At 45.4% G+C, this 18974-nt stretch overlaps 1 protein-coding gene across 5 annotated transcripts in view; it reads left to right on the top strand.

Annotated features, from left to right (window-relative positions):
• The window catches only part of SPECC1 (sperm antigen with calponin homology and coiled-coil domains 1), a 289999-nt gene that overhangs the window by 150933 nt on the left and 120092 nt on the right, over positions 1-18974 (top strand). For all 5 annotated transcript variants that reach the window (XM_027861937.1, XM_027861938.1, XM_027861936.1 and 2 more), the window contains 3 exons: positions 1794-2001; positions 13111-13184; positions 16694-16872. In XM_027861937.1, coding sequence (XP_027717738.1) covers positions 1794-2001; positions 13111-13184; positions 16694-16872 — 461 coding nt within the window. The remainder of the gene's footprint in view (positions 1-1793; positions 2002-13110; positions 13185-16693; positions 16873-18974) is intronic.

The raw sequence follows: 18974 nt of genomic DNA, 5'->3' as shown, positions 1-18974 counted from the left end.
CCTATATATCAAATATTTTTAATGTGGTGGTGAAATTGAATTTAGAGACAGAGGGATCTGAATATCATAGGTTTAGAGCTAGAAGGAGCCATAGTCATCCCCCCTGCCCCTCACTTTACAGAAGAGGAAGCTGAGGCAGCAGAGATATAAAATTTCCCCTGAGAACAGCCCTGGTATATTGTCTCATTATCATTATCTTTAATGAAATTATCGATCGCTATCAGATGATTTGTTCTTTGACCCACTCATTCTTGACAATTAGTTTATTACTTTTTTCTGGTTAATTTTTAATCTAGCATAGTAGGAGTAGAAAGGCAACTAGCTCGGGGTCCAAACTCCACCTTGGACAGTCATTGGGCAAATCCCTTCTCCTCCCTGGGTCTCAGTTTCCTCATCTGTATAATGGGTGCTTGGGCTCGATGCCCTCAGAGGTCCCTTTGAGTTCTGTGTCTCATGCTCAAGGATGCTGCTGCCTAAAGGAGGCAGTCAGAGACAGAGCTAGGATCACGACCCTGCACCCCAGGTCCTCCACGACCCCTTCCACTGGTCCACACTGTCCCGTCCTTCTGTCATCTCTGTAACCTTTAGTGTCTTCTGCTACATTCTTGAGTTCTGAATATAGTGGGGTCTTGGAGAGTTCCAAAGGGATTCTTTACAGGGGACCTGTGGTTTAAGAAGCCTTTTTTCTTCTCTGCAATCTGGCTCCTCTCTCCCCATCTCTCCCAGCCCCCGTCTCTTTGTCAGCTCTTCATTCATTTACCCACGAGGACAGTGCAGGCTAAAAGGCCCACTCAGCCAAAGCACATCAATTTCAGGGAATATGAATTTTAAAAATATAGCCACACCTTATAGGGCTGGCAGCTTGGCCCATCTGGAGCTCAGCCAGGAAGCAGGAGGTGAGTGAGAATGAGGCCTCTGAGCAGCCAGAGGGGAGGCCAGAGGGGAGGTCACACAGTCAGAGATACAGGACTCATGGGAGAGTGCCAATTTACTCTCACTTTACACACAAGTTTAGTAATCTCCTGGAGGAACAGGAAGAGCACAGGATTTGGAAGCCAAGGACCTGCGTCAGACTTTTGGTTCTACTTTTTAACATCAGTGTACCTCTGGCAAAGTACCTATCCTTCCCAAGCTTACATTTCCTTATCTTTTGAAGGAGAGAGTTTGACCGGCTATAACAGAGAGGCCACTGGATATGAAGCCAGAGGCCCAGGGTTTAAATTCTATCTGTTTCCTTACCGTCTTTCTATTTAAAATGTTTATTTATTTTTATTCCAAATTTAAACATGTGCATAGAAAACATAAGCAAGGTAAGTAGGAGGTAGTCTCTTGGAGGTGCAGATAGTTGAGCATATCAAGAAAGGCTTCATAGAGGTGATGCTTGAGCTGATCTTTATTTTTTTAAATTAATTTATTTTTTTAAATTTTTAGACAATTGGGGTTAAGTGACTTGCCCAGAGTCACACAGCTAGTAAGTGTCAAGTATTTGATCTGAGGCCGGATTTGAACTCAAGTCCTCCTGACTTCAGGGCCAGTGCTCTATCCACTGTGCCACCTAGCTGCCCCTTGAGCTGATCTTTAAAGAAAGCGAGGAATTCTTAAAGGATATGTACAAAACAGATGAAAGTAATATGAAAGTCTCTCCTTGAAATCCCCTCCTTGATGAGAAACTACCTCTCACAAGCCAGCCCCTTCCAAAGTCAAGAATGTCGCTTTCTTGTTGGTGTCTGCTGCTGGAGTATCTGGGAACTTTTTGCCTTTGGGATTAATAGGAGGTTTCCCTTTTATTCTAGGTGGAGAAGGAATGTGGTTACCTAAAAGAGGTCTGTGACCGGCAGGCAGAGCAGCTGAACCAGACCAGCCTGCAGTTGCAAGAGAAAGCCTCAGAGAGTGACGCCGAGATCAAGGACATGAAGGAGACCATCTTTGAGCTGGAAGATCAGGTGGAGCAGCACCGAGCCGTTAAGCTACACAATAACCAGCTGATTAGCGAACTCGAAAGTAAGTGACAAGGAGAGCCCCCACTGCAAGGGGAGGAGCACACAAGCGCCTGCACAGAAACCATTAGCCACAGGAGAGTGTGGATGAGGTCAAACATCTGCCGCTTGGAATTCTGTTACTTTGCAAAGTCCTGTCGTTACCTCTTTGTAAGAATCATTCATAGCAATAACGACCACGCTGCCCATTGCTGTCATTGTCATCGTGCTTTGGGGTTTGTACCTGCCCTTCCCTCCCCTCTCGAGGCTAGGACGTACTCATGTTGGCATCCCTTAGTCAACCCGTCAACAAGCATTTGTTAAGTGCTTATTCTGTGCTAGACACTGGGGATACAAAGAAAGGCAAAAATACGGTCCCTGCCCTCAAGGAGCTCACGGTCTAATGGGGGAAACAGTATGTAGACAACTTTGTACATATAAGGTAGATACAGAAGAGATGGAAGGTGGCCTTAGAGCCTGTCATCTATTAAGCACTTGCTCTTTGCTAGGCAGAGGGCACACGAAGGAAAAATAGTTCCTGCCCTCAGGGGGCTTGCATTCTAGAGGGGGAGACAACATGTAAATAATTACATATGTACAAGACATATGTGGGCATCAAACTCCTAATCTGTAAATGAGGTGATTGGGTCAGATGGTTGTCAACATCCCTTTTAGCTCTAAATCTAGGGTCCTACTTAGTACTGTGTGACCTTAAGCCTCAACTAAGTTCACCTCCCTGGGCAGACTCAGTTTCCTTCTCTGTAAAACGAGGGGGTTGGAGTCAGTGACCTCCAAATTCCCTTCCTGCTCTAAAGCTATGATCTTATGAACCTAATCTTATTGCTGATTGATTGGTTGGTGACAGTAGCTGTGGGTACCATTTGGTCACTGGAGGAAGAACAATTTGGTGAGAGTGGTCTCAATATTAAGTGAACTGACCAATGAGATTGCCTAGAACATCGATCACTGGGGAGGCCAGGCAGTGTGGCGAAGGCAGTAGTACCATGCCCCCCAAACCTGAGGCACCTGAATGGTCAGTGTGTAAGCCAGTCATTTACCTTGATTAGGGAAGGACATAAGAAGGGCAACTGACACATAATAATAGCTACCACCAGGATAACTCTTTAAATCATGTTGAATATTCATTATATAGGCTTGAAAAGCACTTTACAAATATCTCATTTGATCCTTACAACAATCCTGAGAGGCAGATGCTATTATGATCCTCATTTTACAGATGAGAAAACTGAGACAGAAGTTCAGTGACTTACCCAAGGCCACATAGCTAGGAAGTGTCAGAGTTTGGATTGGAACTCAGGTCTTCCTGACTCCTAAGTCTGGTACTCCACCTGGCTATCTAGCTAGACACTTTCCACATTGGTCCAGATAAGGTTTCCGAGATTGCCACATGAAATAGGTCTTATCTTTGTGGTGAAAAAACTCATACACAGGAATGTTCATCGCTCTTTAGGGAATCTACTAATTAATTTTGGTTACTTAGTTATGTCCTCTTCAGTAAAAAAAAAAAAAAAAATCAGACATCAGGTTTCCCAAGTCTACTAGGAATCTATTAATTTTGGTTCTTTCCTCAGTAACTAAAATGACTATTAAATTATATATAGGCTATACTTCCCCCTCAATTTCCTCACTTGTAAAATTAGATTAATACCTAGTAATTCCCAAAACCACTGGAAATCTACTGATTAATTTTGGTATTGCCTTTGGAAGTGAAAATGACTATTATTTCCTCAGTTTCCTCATCAGTAAAATTGGCATAAGACCTAAGGACTCCCAATCTTCCGATTGTATTGAATATTTCTGGTTGCCTAAAAAACCTCACCCCATCGCTATCACGGTGTCAACATTAATGGCACTCATCAATGGTCTAATCCAGTGGTGTCAGAGTCCAATAGAAATGGATCCCTGAGGCCTCATATTGACTCAGAAAACCGTATATTGACATTCTTTATGTTCTATTGTATTTGTTTTGGTTCTGTTAAATATTTCCCAATTACATTTGAATCTGGTTTGGGCCCACACTGGGGAGTGTCACAGGTCCTCTGGCTGCATTTTGGACATCTCTAGTCCCTGGTGCTACAAAGCAGAGTTACCCCAGTTGCTTCAGCCTGACTTGAAGATGCTACAGGACATCCTCAGCTGATGTCCAAGTTCACTTCCAAACACTAGTTCTGTGTCCAGAGAGAATGAAAGAAGAATGAAGTCGGGTATCACCTTGTAGCTAGGGTACACCCAATAACACTGACGGGCAGTGCAGAGCTGAGACCTGGTACGGAATTTGGGCGGCATTGTCCCACCAGCCTGGACAATTGGCTGCAAGTAAAAAAATGTATCCAGAAAGCCGGTCTGGTTTTGTGGAGCTGAGCAGATGGGACAATGGGAGTCAATAGGGCTTCACACCCCAGAGAAAATCAAAGCAGTGACTGATTTATAGTGAGCCTCAAACAGTACATTCATCTCTCTTGTTTGTATGATTGGAGGGTGATGGACCTAGAGCCCCAAATGGGAGGTCATTGGAATAATAATAGGGATGCCAATGACAATAGTGCTTATCATATTGTGATGATATAACAATATAATCATCATCATCATCATCATTGCTATTATAGCTAACATTTATATAGCATTTTAAGGTTTGCAAAGCATTTTACAAAAATCATATCATTTGGTCTTCACAATAACTCTGGGAGGTAGATGTTATTATCTCCATTTTACAGATGAGGTAACTGAGGCAGCAGACAGAAATTAAATGACTTGTCCAGGGCCACATAGCTAGTTAAGAGTCTGAAACCAAATCCGAGCTCAATTCTCCCTGAGTCCACATCTCAGTATGCTATCTACCGTGGCATCTGGCTGCCCAACAACAAAGAACAAAAATAATAACAAAAAAAATCAATTGACTTTTATGTGACCTTTAGGAACACAGGATCCTAGACCCGGAGCTGCAGGGGACCTTTGTGTGTCCCTAGATGAGCAAATTGAGGCCCAGGATGATTAAGTGACTTGCCTAAGGTCACGCAGGTTGGCAGTGAGTGTCAGGGGCAGAATTTGAACCCAGATCTTCTGACTCCAGAACTAGGACTTTTTTCACTAACCCACACTGCGGCCCTGAGCTGCTTCAAATACTTATAGCATCTCATACTTGGAAGGGGCCTCAGAGGATCTCTAGGACAATCCCCAACCAGAAGCATGAATGGAGGCATCTCCCAGTCTTTTAAATCTGCTTAAAGAGTTTTCACCAAAGAGTCAGACCAGCCAGCGATGCTAAAAGCAAGAGGCCTTTATCATGGGTATGTTTTAACTCACAAAAGGACAGTCAGTGTCACTAGCTGGAATTAACTGAGATAGGGACAGTCAAGGATAACTTACTTGACATGGACAATTGAGTGAGGGGGGACAGAAAGAAAGGGATGTGAAGGTCATGACCAGGGCCAGTCCCCAGTCAAGGCAATCAGGGTAAGGCAATCAGCAGTGGTTTTCCAAGTAGCCAGCCACCTTCTGGACTTGGTATATCCAGGTTATGCCAAACTCTTTTTGTTTCTTCTAGTTCAGTGCAAGGGATGCTTGAGTCCTGCATCATTCCGACATGAGGACAGCTTCAGCTCAGGGCTATGGATGTTATAGGGAGGGGCGGGTCTTGGCTCAGGTCCACAGATGATTTCTTCTTCCTCATCTCTGGTGTCACAGACAGGGAGATGCTGGACATGGGCTAGCAAGGCTCCAGCTCTCTTAATTCCAGCCTGGAAGAGTCCAGAAAGGCCCAGGGTAGGGGTGCTAAGGAAGGGGCCTGTCTAGAACAGAAGCAGCTTGTGATAATTGAGCCTTCCAAGTCAAAAATGGAAAGAGGACAATGTTAAAAAAAAATTACACCTGGGCCCAGAGATACCCCACCCTCAACACACACACACCAAATGGGGCCAAGTTTGATTTAACCATACAACAGCGGCTGGATGGATAGGGATAGACCTGTGATTTCACTGGTAGGGAACTCCCTCTCCTAATTCAGGTTGGCACCTTCTCTGAAACTGGTCTTGCAGAATTGGAGCATTGAGACATTAAGTAATTTGTTTCGGGTCACAGAGCAAGTATGTCAGAGGTAGGATTTGAACCCAGGTCTACCTGGCTCTTCTGGTCAGTTCTGTATCTACTTTTGGCCACAACCACCTCTTAACAGTTGGAAATACATAAATCCCCAATCATGAGTTCCCACCATTCAGACATTATTCTTTGGGGTTAATAGACTCAAATTCATCACCCTCTCTTTAATTGATTGCATAAGTATACAAGAGAGGGCTAGAAAAACCATTTTGGGGCAGTGGATAGAGCACTGGCCCTACAGTCGGGAAGACCTGAGTTCAACTCTGGTCTCAGACCAGTCACTTGACACTTACTAGCTGTGTGACCCTGGGCAAGGCACTTAACCCCAATTGCCTCACCAAAAAAAAAAAAAAAGAAAAGCCCATTTTGAAGGATGAGCCCAGCTAATTTTAGGGGGAAGGGGTCTTTGGTACCCTATCCCCATCCATCTCCCTGCTACTGTTCATCTGTGGACACATGTCCACAAAAGAACCTTTGAAGTCACTTAAGCATGGTCTCCAGAAGCAGGCTCCCATGCTTAGCACTCACTGGGGTCCCAACCTCAGTCAGCTGCATGTCTCACCTTCCCCGCTGGGAGTTAGGGATGCTTGTACCCTTCATCCCTGAAAGTGCCCCTAGAGGTACATCGTTGTATTGTGCCCAATTTCTTCCAGACTTCACCATTCATATGGTACATCCTTCCACTCTCAGGAGGCCCAATAGACAGAATTGTGCAGAATAGACAGAAAATGGCAAACCACTCCAGTATCTTTGCCAAGAAAACTCCAAATGGGGTCATGGAGAGTTAGACATGACTGAGCTAGAAGGGACCTTAGGGGATGTCAAGTGCAATTCAGCGAATACATTTCAACTAATAGAGAAGACAGATTTGAACACTATTTAATCATCTTGAAATCAGTGCTTTTCATTGTAAATTAAATTAGGCTGTGGAGTCATAGACAGAGCTGGTTTAGTAACTCACTGCTTTTAAGTGAAAGATAAACCAAGACTACCTACTGTCTTACTGATTTATAAAATGATTTTTACAGGGGGGAAACTGAGGCCCAGAGAGTTAAAGTGACTCCCAACTAGTAAGTATGTGAGGCAAGATTTGAACCCGGGGTCTTCCCGACTCTGAGCCCAGAGCTCTCTTCACTCCTCCGCGCTGACAAATAAACTGATTTCCCCTTAGTGGCCGTGGAGATGGTCCATTCTCTCTAAATAGTTCTCCCAGCAAGAGAAGGGGGAAAAATCCCCACAATCTTAAGACAAGCCTGTTTAAGTGAGGTGTTTTCCATACATTTCTCAGATGAGTTGTCATTTCCGGAGAGGACAATGTCAGACAGCCACGAGCCCTGGTCCCGTTTCCCCAAACAACTGTCCTAAAGCCAACAGGCCCTGATTCTTCTGGCCTCTATGTAAGGAGGACCTGGGATGCCTCTAACAATGCCCTTAGCCGCTGCATGGATTGGCTGAGGCTCTGAGAATCTGAACCCCCAGCCTTGGGCCACCCAGCTGATGAATGTCACAATGGCGTTCTGAATTTCCTAGGCAATTCCTGTCTCCACCACGGCAGGGCCAGCTCGCTCTCATGAACCTGTATAAACCTGTCTATATCACGCTGTTCTGGTGGTAGGCGAGTTGTGTCCGACTCTTTGTGACCCCATTTGGTGTTTTCTTGGCAAGGACACTGGATATGGTTTGAACTCAGCTCCTTCTCGCTCCAGGCCTGGCACTCTATCCACTGCACTCCCTGTATACCTTTGTAATTGTCTGGATTCCCTTGTCTCTGTTCTACTGGTTGGTGCCACATTGGTTGGTTCATTTTAAATCCTTGTTCGTACATACAAACCTCTCCACCTTTGGAAGGCAGACTCTTTCAAATAAGCTTGCAACCTTTAAAGTCACAATCAGTAATCACCTTTACACAGCAGCTAATTTGGAGTCTGAAGTCAGGAAGACTCATCCTTCCTGAATTCAAATCTGGCCTCTGACACTTACTATGTGACCCTGGCCAAGTCATTTCACCCTGTTTGCCTCAGTTTCCCAGGCTATATAATGAACTGGAGAAGGAAATGGCAAACCAGTCCAGCATCTTTGACAAGAAAACCCCAAATGGGGTCACTGAAAAATGACTCAATAATAACAACAAATTTCTAAAAATCTCTGAAGATATAAAGCAAGCTTTACCTTTGCTCCTAGCATGTCTTGGTTACTACCTTCTTTTATTCTAGGAGCAGCTGGGTGGTACAGTGGTTAGAATTCTGGGCCTGGAGTCAGGAAGACCTGAGTTCAAATCTGGCCTTTGACACATAGCTAGTAAACTATGTGATTGTGTTTGCCTCCATTTCCCCATCTGTAAAATGGGAGTAATAATAGCCCCTACCTCCTAGGGTTGTTGTGAGGATCAAATGAGATAATAATAAATATTACCTTTCCCCCATTATCTTAATTCTGTATGTATTTTATATAAAAGGTCATGGCTAAGTGGAGAGAAAGCTGGTCTTGGAGTTAGGAAGACCTGTAATGTTTCATCCTCCCAATCTCCATGGACAAAGAAGTCCCCCACTCACCCCCATCTTACTGATACTTGTACAAGAAAAGTGATCCTAATAACTTGGGGTAAGGGGGGGGAGATTGAAAGAGTCTGGAGTTCAGAGAGGACCTCTGATTTCACCTTTGAAGAGGAGACCAGGAAATAAAGCCCAGTCTGAGAAGACTCATCCACAGCCCAGGTATCTGGGCTCCAGGGTCTCCCTGTGTCTTAACCTTGGACACTTGCTGAGTCTTCCCTTCCAACAGATGCAGTAGGCCTTCCGTTGACACCCCTGGGAGGACCAGAGGCTGGGAGCCAGAGTCTCAACGTGCCCCTGGATGGAGACGCTCTTCCCTGGCCTCTCTGAGTCCCGCGTCCCCCAAAGAGCTATCCACGGGGCCAGAGCTCTGTAAAAAGGAAGAGACAAAACATAGGCCGAAAAAGAAAAAAATGGGAAGAGGAGGGAGGGGGAAAGGACTACTGGTGCCAGTAATAATTGGAGCACCCCACACCCACCCCAGAACCACCACCCATCTCATCACAGAGCATCTAGGTGGAGCAGCAGACAGAGGCCTGGGCCTGGAGTCAGGAAGGCCTGAATTCAAATCCAGCCTCAGACACTTACTAGTTGTGTGACCCTGGCAAGTCTCTTAACTCTTCAGCCTCAGTTTCCCCATCTGTAAAAGGAAAGATTTTGTTTGTTTGTATTTGATGGCCTCTAAGCTCTAAAACTATGATTCTATGCTTCAGTGATGCCAAAAAGAAATAGGCCATTATTATAGTGTTTTGTAACACCCGCAAGAGAAAGCGTTTTGCCTAACCTGAAATACCTGGGAGCCAAGGAAAGGGGCAAGCAAGGCTGACCAAGGGCAGGAACAGCCAGGGATACATACACCCAAGGGAGCAGGGGCAGGATCCTGGGGTTGCCATGGTTGATGGGCCTTGGGCGTGCAGGAGGAAGGATGCTCCAGTGTGACTTGGCATGGGCACGGTCCTCCAAGCTCCCACCTCCTTCAGGGTCTAGGGCACCTGGGTGGCTCAGTGATGTAGGAGGAAGGGAGTTTATAGGGCAGCAGAGGTTCTCAGGAATGAATGTCTGATTGTTTTCCCATCTCTGATGTCATAAGAAGAAAGATGCTGGGGATTGGCTACTGAGCACCCCACTCTATAAATGGAGAGCTAGAAAAATCTGGTGCAGAAGGTTCTAGAAAAGAGCCAGGGGGTGTGGTTCCATGGGTGTTGAGAAGAAGTGATCTGTAACAGCCAAGCCTCGTGAATGGGCCTCCCTAATCAGAGGTGACAACTTCAAGGCAGCTATATGCAAAGAAGAGTGAATCAGCAAACATTTATTAGGCACTTACTATATGCCAGGTATTGCGTCGGGCAAGACAAAAATGAAACAGCCCCTGCCCTCAAGAAGCTTACATTCTACTGAGAGATAGCATGTTCCTGTATAAGTGTCTCTAAATAATATTTTTGGGGGACCAGAAGAATGATTTCATTGGTGTTGGACAGAAGTGCCAAATGCTGCGCCAGGCTGTATGCAGGTTACAACACTCTCAAATGCAGCCAGAAGTATTAAAACATAATTAGGAAGTAGTTAACAAAGAAAATATAATAGAGCAAATAATATTAATATGCAGTTTTGTAAGTTAATATGTGAGTTACTAGGTGGCGCTGTTTTTAACATTTTAACTGTTTGCCTCAGTTTCCTCATCTGTAAAATGAGCTGGAGAAGGAAATGGCAAACCATTTCAGTATCTCTGCCAAAAAAACCGCAAATGGGGTCATGGAGAGTGGGACAGGACTGAAACAATTGAATAGCAAGACAGTGTGTGACCCCATTGATATTTGAGTGTGATGGTGCAGGAGTAGGGGACTCCTGGCTAGAAATAGAAAGTGCTCTTTACCAGTCCACATCAGCACTCACCTGTGACTCAGAGCTTTTAGGGGGTTCCTGGGGCATTGAGAAGGTCACACAGAGCCAGTATATGGCCAGAGGTGTGACAGGTCTTCCTAACTCCAAGGCCAGCTTTCTCTCCACTAAGCGGTGGCCTTTTATCTCAAAATACATACAAAATTAAGACGGGAAGGGAAAGGTGAAAAGCAGCTGGAGGTGGGGTAGGGGGAAGTGGGGGCATCTGGAAAGATTTCATATAGAAGGTGGTGCTTGAGCTGAGCTTTGAAGAAAAGAGGGATTTTAAGGGGTGAAGCTGAAGAGGGAAGGCATGCTTGGTATGAGAAACAGCCAGAGTAAAACCATGAAGAGGGGAGATAGAGTGTTATGTGAGAAATAGTAAGAAGGCCAGAGTTTTTTCCTCATTGCGCCTGTCTCCAATTAAAATCTTTGACTCCAAGTTGGATGAGACTTTGTCTAGCCTTACCCCATCATCTGGCTTGGTGGGCCTCCCAATTGGGTTATATTATACCTACCTCTATACTGTATCTCCCCAGGAGAATGAAAGTTCCTCAAGGGCAGGTTGGGGTCAGACTGTAAAAGGTTTTAAATGACAGACAGAGAGGTGTGTATTTGATCCTAAAGGCAATAGGGAGCCATTGCAGTCTATGGAATAGGAGAGTGACCCACATGTCAGGAAAATCACTTAAGCAGTTGAGTAGGGGATGGTTTGGAGAGAGGAAGAACTGAAGGCAGGAAGAGCCATTAGGAGAAGAAATGCAACACAAAAGTCCTTGAAGGTAGAGGTTGTCTCCCCGCCTAACACAGGCACACAGGAGCTAAATCAGTGCTTGTTGAATTAAGTATGGAGCCTTAAATCCATCCACTTGCTTGATTGTAGAGGGTTGGAAGTCAGCAACAGACCCTTTGGGTAGAGATTGAAAGAGGCCTGGAGATCAGGTAGTCTGATGTCATTTTATCAAGGAGCCCCAGACAAATAGAGGGACATGTTTTAGGTGACATTTCAAGTTAGCGCCAGAGCCCAGATCCCCAGGCTGCCATTTTGTATTCTTCTCACTACATCCTGCTGCATCCTCAAATATTTAAAAAATATTAATTAATAGTAGTAATAAGTGGCTTTTTTGTGGGGATAATGGTAATAATAATAACATCTTCCTACCTCACAGGGTTGTTGTGAGGATAAAATAAGTTAATATTTGTAAAGTGCTTTGCAAACCTCAAAATGCTATGTAAATGCTAGGTATTAGAGCCCTGGACTTTGAGTCAGGAAGAGCTTCCTCAGATATCTGTTAGCTTGGTGACCCTGGACATGTCTCCCTGCTTCAGCTTGCTCATCTGTAAAATGGGGATAACAATAGTACTTATCTCACAAGGCTATTGAGATTCAAATGAGTTAATATATGTAAAATTCTTTGTAAACCTTAAAGCACAATATTATTATTATTGTTGTTAATTATGAGGCACGAATGGACCGTTGGGACAATTGCTGATTAGTATTGGAGTAGCTAGTACATTGTTTCCCAGTTGGGTACACAGCCGCCATGTTTCTTGCCAATGCCATTTTCCCAAAATTTAGGCCTGAGAGTCACCCTCTCACTCAGGAACTCCAATGATTACCTGTTCCCACCAGGATGATTTATAAATTACTCTGTTTTGTGTTTCCCAGCCATATCCTACCTCTCCAGACATCTCATTCATTATTCCCTTCCATGTACTCCGGCTCTAGTCATACTATACTTCTTGCTATTCTTCCCACACGATGATCCATCTGCCTCTTCCCGGCTATCCCCTTGCCTGGAACACTCTCCCTCCACATCTCCACCCCCTTAGATTCCCTGCCTTCCTTCCAGACTCAGCTCAAGCTCCATCTTCTGCAGGGCCTGTTCCAGTCCTCCCTGGTGCAATCACATTCCCTTCCAAGGATATCTCCCATCTACTCTCTATCTCTACATACCTAGTTCTTTACATGTTATCTCTCCCATTAAAATGGCAGCTCCTCGAGGGCAGGGCCTGTTTTTGTTTTTTCTTTGTATCTCCAGCCCTTGGCACAGTGCCTGGAACATAGTAAGCACCTAATAGATGCTTCACATGGATGGATCCCTGCAGTGCCTTATGTTTGTTTGCATCTTCTCCTCCAGGGACCTAGCCCCAATTAATAATCTTCATAGGAGTTCCTGATCCTCCCATTCCCCCATTTCTTACAGAAGTACCATCTTCTTCCCCCCCAGTCACAAGCAAAAGCCAATTTTGTAGAGTGGTAAGAATTTGAAGTGATATCACTGGTCATTTGGAGCCTGTTAAGGCTTGTTGGTATAAAATCAAGAGTATCGAGTATAAAATCAAGAAAATCATGACAGACAGAGAGGTGTGTGTTTGATCTTAGAGGCAATAGGGAGCCATTGCAGTTTGTGGAATAGGAGAGTAACCTACACTTCGTGAAAATCGCTTAAGCAGTTCAGTAGGAGATGGATTGGGGAGGGGAAGAACTGGAGGCAGGAAGAGCCATTAGGGTTCTTTGAGGGTTCTTTGCTGCCTGCTTGGCCTTCCCAGGGCTGACCTCTCTAACACTTCCATCTTCTCTCTAGATAACGTGATGAAGCTGGAGGAACAGAAGTTGGACCTGGAGCGGCAGCTGAAGGCTCTGACAAAGCAGATAAAGGTCAGGAGGATTGCAAGCACAGGACATGTAATCCTCATTTGCCTTGCAGAACTTGGGCTAGGTCCTGGGAAATATGAATTAGGGTTACACTGAGTTACCCTGAGTGTTAGATTCAAGAATATCTTTAAATTGCTTCACTCTTCTCTTCAGCTTTCCCATTCTCCTAATAGAGACAGTAGTGGATAATAGCCAGGAAGGCCTGGGTTCAAGTCCTGCCTCTGACACTTACTACCTGTGTGACTCTGAGCAAGTCATTTAACTTTTAATGCTCCCAGGTAACTCAGCCTTTTTTTGCATGTCTTGGATCCCTTGGGCAGACAGCCTAGGAAGCCTATGGACTTTCAGTGCATAAATTAAAATGCATAAGACATAAAGGAAGCCAATTATATTGAAATACAATCATCAGATCTTTTTTGTAAAAACTCATTGACCTCAAATTAAGGACCCTTGCTCTGAAACTATAAATTGCCAAAAAGTCGTAGACCTCCATTGGCAGATGGTGTTTGCTGATCACTGGATTCTCTGTATCAATGACCTATCAGGTCCTCTCCCCATCCTTATTCCTTTCTCCTATGATGTCACCTTCTGATCCTCAGGAAGTCCAGATTGGTGCCTGAGTGGGGCTGAGTGACTGGTGATCCATTTAGTCTTTGGGATGCCTACATGTTTTAGGATATACTTTAAGGTTCTTTATGAATGGACAGGACATGGTTGTCTATATATTTGTCATTGTTTAGTCATGTCTGACCCTTTGTGACCCTGTTGTCCATGGCAAAGATACTGGAGTGGTTTGTCATTTCCTTCTCCAGTGGATTAAGGCAAACAGAGATTAAGTGACTTGCCCAGGGTCACATAGCTAGTAATGTCTGAGGCCAGATTTGAACACAGGGCTTCCTGAGGCCAGGCCCAGCACTCTAGCTATCTCCATATTAACCTGATTAATAATTAAGATATTTAAGAATCCAGGGGGAATGGGCATAGGGAGGGGAACACTACCAAGAGCTATTAAATCAGAGGAGAAAAATGACACATTGTAGAAGATACAAAAAGATGCTTATTTTGGGGAAAGGTACTAACAATTCAGCTCTTTAGGTTTTAAAGTTAGATGCAGGGAGCCCACCTGTGAGCCACATAGCAAGAGAAAAAAGGGAAAGGAGATACTGGGAAGAAGAAGGGGGCCCATGGTTGGGATTGCCAAGGAAGACGTAAAGATACAGACTTATATGGGCTAAAACTGGATGGGACCTTAGCCATCCTTTAGTCCAGCTTCCTCAAAACTGAGTCCCAGCCAGGGAAAGTGTCTTCCAGAACACTTTAATGGCAGAGGCTGTAGGAAGGACCCAGACTTCCTGACTCTGTCCAATGACTGCTGCATCTCCACGGCTGGGGTGGCAGGAGGGGAAGATGGCAGGGCATGCTAAGATAGGACATAGAACTGAAATGGGCCCTTTGGTTACAATAATGGTGTCTGGGTTGTTGCTCGGAGGAGCAGAGAAGAGTTCTGTTTTGATAATAGGATCAGAATTCCCTTCCTTTTGGAGGTGGGTAGGTGGTGGTTGGGCTAGAGAAGAGGGGATGAAGGTGGGCCAATGCTGTGTGTCATCTCCATGTAGATGGCTCAGTGTCACCTGGAGATCAATGGGTCAAACAGAACATGGCCTCTTTTCTCTCAGATGAACCAACGTGATGCAGAGGAGGACCCAGGTTCAAGCCCACCCTCTGACGCTTCTTCCCTGGGTGACCATGCACACAGCATCCTCATCTGTAAAATGAAGCCCTTCCAGTTCTAGTCACTGCCTCTCAGATCAGCCGAAACACAGGACTTTGCATGCAGTAGGCACTTAATAACAGATGAAACTGAACCTAACTAGAATTAGATTGTTCAAGTTAGGCTGGAATTCCATGTGGAGCCTGTATGGAAACCTGCCTGTGTTGGGCTGGGCTGGATGCTGGGCTCCTAGGAGCTTAGGTTAGTAATTTATGTATAAGAAGGGCCCAGCAGAACCATTCCTTGAGAAGGCACCAGTCATTGTAAGGTTAAAGTAGGGAAGGGGTCAGGGAGTTCCCTTCAGATTGTATGGCTAGGGTTTGTTGGGTGAAGGCTTAAATTTTTTTCCCAAAAAGGATGCATTTCGTTTGAGAGGGTGGGGGTGGAAGGACCTTATTTAAAATAGGGGTTTTTTTAAAATTTCTATCTTTTTTTTTGTTTTTACGTCCCCTGTATTGCCATATTCACCTCACTTCACTCCCCAACCCAGTGAGCTGTCTCTTGTAACAAAGAATAAAAAAGGAAAAAGACAAAGAATGCAGTTCATTAAAACTGACAAACATTTCAAACCAAGGCATACTGCACATGCCATGCTCCCCACCCATAGTCCCCCACCTCTGCAAAAAAAAGGCAAAAGAGATACATTTCCTAACCTCTTCTGCCCAGCCAAGAGTAGATCTTGTAATTACATAACAAAGAAGGCATTTCTAAGAAATGGAAGCCAGTGCCATGATAAGAGCTCTGTAGACTTGAGCCAGTCTTTGGGAATGTGTTTAGTTCCTTCCTGTAAGGCGATCTGTTGTATGGACATTTAATTTGTATAAAAGTTCCAGGGGGCTCTTTAAAAAAAGAAAGACTCATTCTCCTTCTTAAAAAGCAGCCCCAGAATATTGTCCAAGTAACTCTCAGGAAGAAAAGAGGCTTCATCTCCTCTCTCTGTCCCTAAGTATAAGCACTGACTTTTACAGTACTACGCAAGTCACAGAATTGTAAGATCGTAGGCTGATCATGGGAAGGGGCCTCCAAGGCCATCTAGACTAACCCCCTCCTGCTACAAATGGGGAAACTGAGGCCCTGAGGTTAAGTGACTTGCCTAAGGTCACCCAAGTCATAAGATCATAGGTTCAGCGTTGGAAGGGACCTCCAAGGCCATCTAGATGAACCCCTTCATGTTACAAATGGGGAAACTGAGATCCTGAGGATTAACTATTAAATTCCTGAGGTCACACAGGTAACACATGATCAGAGATAGGACTTGAATCTTGGGCCTCCAACATCCAACCCAGCATATATAATTTCCATGGCAAAGTCAGGATTTGAACCCAGAGACTGTGGCTCTAAATCCAGTGTTCTTTTCTGCTCCTGTGCCAAGCTGTCATCTTTCTCTGTGACTAAGAGGCTGGTAGTACGAAGAGGTGCACTCACTACCTCCAGAGCCCCGGCATTCTCACCACCTGGGTGACCACTGCCTCAGTTTCCTTGTCTGTAAAATGAAGAGAGTGGACCAGGTGACCTCTGAGGTCTCTTCCAGCTCTAAAACTATGCTGCTGTAACTTAGGTGAAGCCACTTAGTATCTGAGCCTCAGTTTCCTCCAAATGTCCAATGGGGGGGGGATGGACTCCAAGGTCCCCTCTGGTCTTGATCTGAGATCCCACGGTCATACAGGACAGAGGGCTGGCAGGTGTGCCTTCCGCACCTAGCAGGCGCCTGCCTATCCATCCCTCTCCTCTGCCCCCGCAGGAGGAGACGGAGGAATGGAGGCGTTTCCAAGCTGACCTCCAGACGGCGGTGGTGGTGGCCAACGACATCAAGTGTGAGGCCCAGCAGGAGCTCCGGACGGTCAAGCGGAAGTTGCTGGAGGAGGAGGAGAAGAACGCCAAGCTCCAGAAGGAGCTGGGGGCCGTGCAGGGGAACAGCAGGTTGGTGCGTGCCCAGGGTGCTGACCGCGTGCGCACTGACACGCGTGCAGACGAGGCTGTAGGGCCAGCCTCACAGACGCGCGTGTGGCTGGGGAGGTTGTGCGTTGCTCTCTCTGTCTCTCTGTGGGGATCCCTCCGCCAGCCTCCCAGGGACTAGATCAGGAGCGTTCTGGCTGTCACTTGCCGGGCGGGAGAACCACAGCAGCCTCTGGTGGGAAAAGCGCCCTTGAGGGATCCAGCCGAGGACGCTCACTATGATGGAGGGTAGACCCTGGTCTTCATGACGTTCCCTCCATCTTGGTATTCCTCCGACTCTAGGGAGAGTAGCACCACCGTGTTCTGGCTTTGCCCTAGAAGGGAGATGTGTGATGGTTCTCAGGCGGGTGTCTGGTGGAAGGGCTGGTCCTTCCTCCCTTGGGTCACACTCGTTTTCTAGAGCTACCCAAGCGAATCAGTATAAGACCTCTTAAAATGGCCTATTCCATTAAAAAAACGAAAAGGGAGACGACAGAAGAAATTCATTGTTTACAGTTGATAAACAGCTAGCCTTGGAGCCAGAAAGACTTGGGTTCAAGCCCCACTTTTGGCCGTGTGACCCTGGACAGATCATTTAACCCTTAAGTGCTCTGGGCAGCTCGCAAAGGCTAAACTTAATCAGCTTTAGGAGAGAGAGTTTCTCACCAGGAGACGGCTCCAGTGAAGAAATCAACATTATTTATAAATCAAGGAAATTATGACCTAGGGAGTGGTCTTAGCTGGGGCTTGACATAGCTCCCCCTCATGTCTTTGAGCAGGCGAGACTGAGCATACTCCACCCCATAAAACTCTTCCACCTAAGAGGAAAAGAGAGGCAGCTGTAAATGGTTCCGGAGAGGAGATGGACGTTGATGGCTATGTTCAAAATAAAAGCTCTTTACTACATTATTTTGCACTCACCATGGGACTAATAAAATCTCAGAGTTTTCCTGTTTATGGTCAGGAATAAATGTTTTTACTTTGGGGTCCCTGATTTCAGGAAATTATTTGGAGTGGTTCTCTTTCGAGGTTCAGAGGCATGGCAATCATTTGACCCGGAAAACAGGCTGCAGAATTTGACCCCTTCCTCTTGGCAGAATCCAAAGAGGGGGAGGGGGGTTACCGGGGAACTAATTTGGGAGGCACTAGAAAACAAAGACTCTGGAGAGACTCTGGAGTCAGACCAATGGACCTCCATTTCCATATCTGCCAAATGGGAGGATTTGGTTTAGATGCTGAGGTCCCTTCTGGCCCTAAATCTATGACCTTAGGATCTCAAATTCCCGTTTTCATGACTTTTGGAGACTTTAGAGAATGGAATAACAGCCCTTCAAGGTCTGTTGGGGGCCTAAGTTAATTAGCCCCCACATTGTCCCTGTTTTCCAACTCCAGTGTTGAGTATTATCGATTTCTAGAGAAGGGTTAAGGGTGAGATGGAGGAATGAAAAGCAGGAGACTGGCCGCACAGTTTAATAAGTACCTGTTATATGTTATATGCCACCACAGGCCCAGGGGATACAAAAATATAAACCAAGCAGCCCCTGTCCTCAAGGGTCTTCCACTCTGTTGGAACAGACACATAAGGTCCCCTCAGAAGCAGCCTCATAATTTCAGAGCCACTCCTTAGCCACTGGCCTCCATCCCCACTGAGGGAAATCCTGGGGGAGGCCGAGCCAGATTGTATCCCCTGATGAGTGAGGTGTGCCGTTCATTATGGGGCCTACCTTCGTTGGCTTTTACGTGTCTGCCTCTCTGTTTATTTGTCTGTCTGTCTTGCTTCTCTTCTCTGTTTTTTAAATAGAACCCAAAGGCCTAACTTCCAACGCCCAATAATATTTCATCAGTCACTCAACAAGCAATTATGAGTCACCTACTATGTGCACGGTGCTGGAGAGAGAAGGACAAAGATGAAACGTGCTCTGCCCTCAAGGGGCTTACACTCTTATCAGGGAGATGATGTTTTGATATATACATACATATACACACAAGTGTATATATACATGTATATATGCGTATATGTACACAGTGCACATATACATACACATTTAATCCATATGTGCATATATACATACGTATATGTGTGGATA

This window comes from Vombatus ursinus, unplaced genomic scaffold (genome assembly GCF_900497805.2).
Source record: "Vombatus ursinus unplaced genomic scaffold, bare-nosed wombat genome assembly UNPS02014768.1, whole genome shotgun sequence".
Taxonomy (NCBI): Eukaryota; Metazoa; Chordata; class Mammalia; order Diprotodontia; family Vombatidae; genus Vombatus; species Vombatus ursinus.
This window is presented reverse-complemented; position numbering and strand designations above follow the sequence as displayed.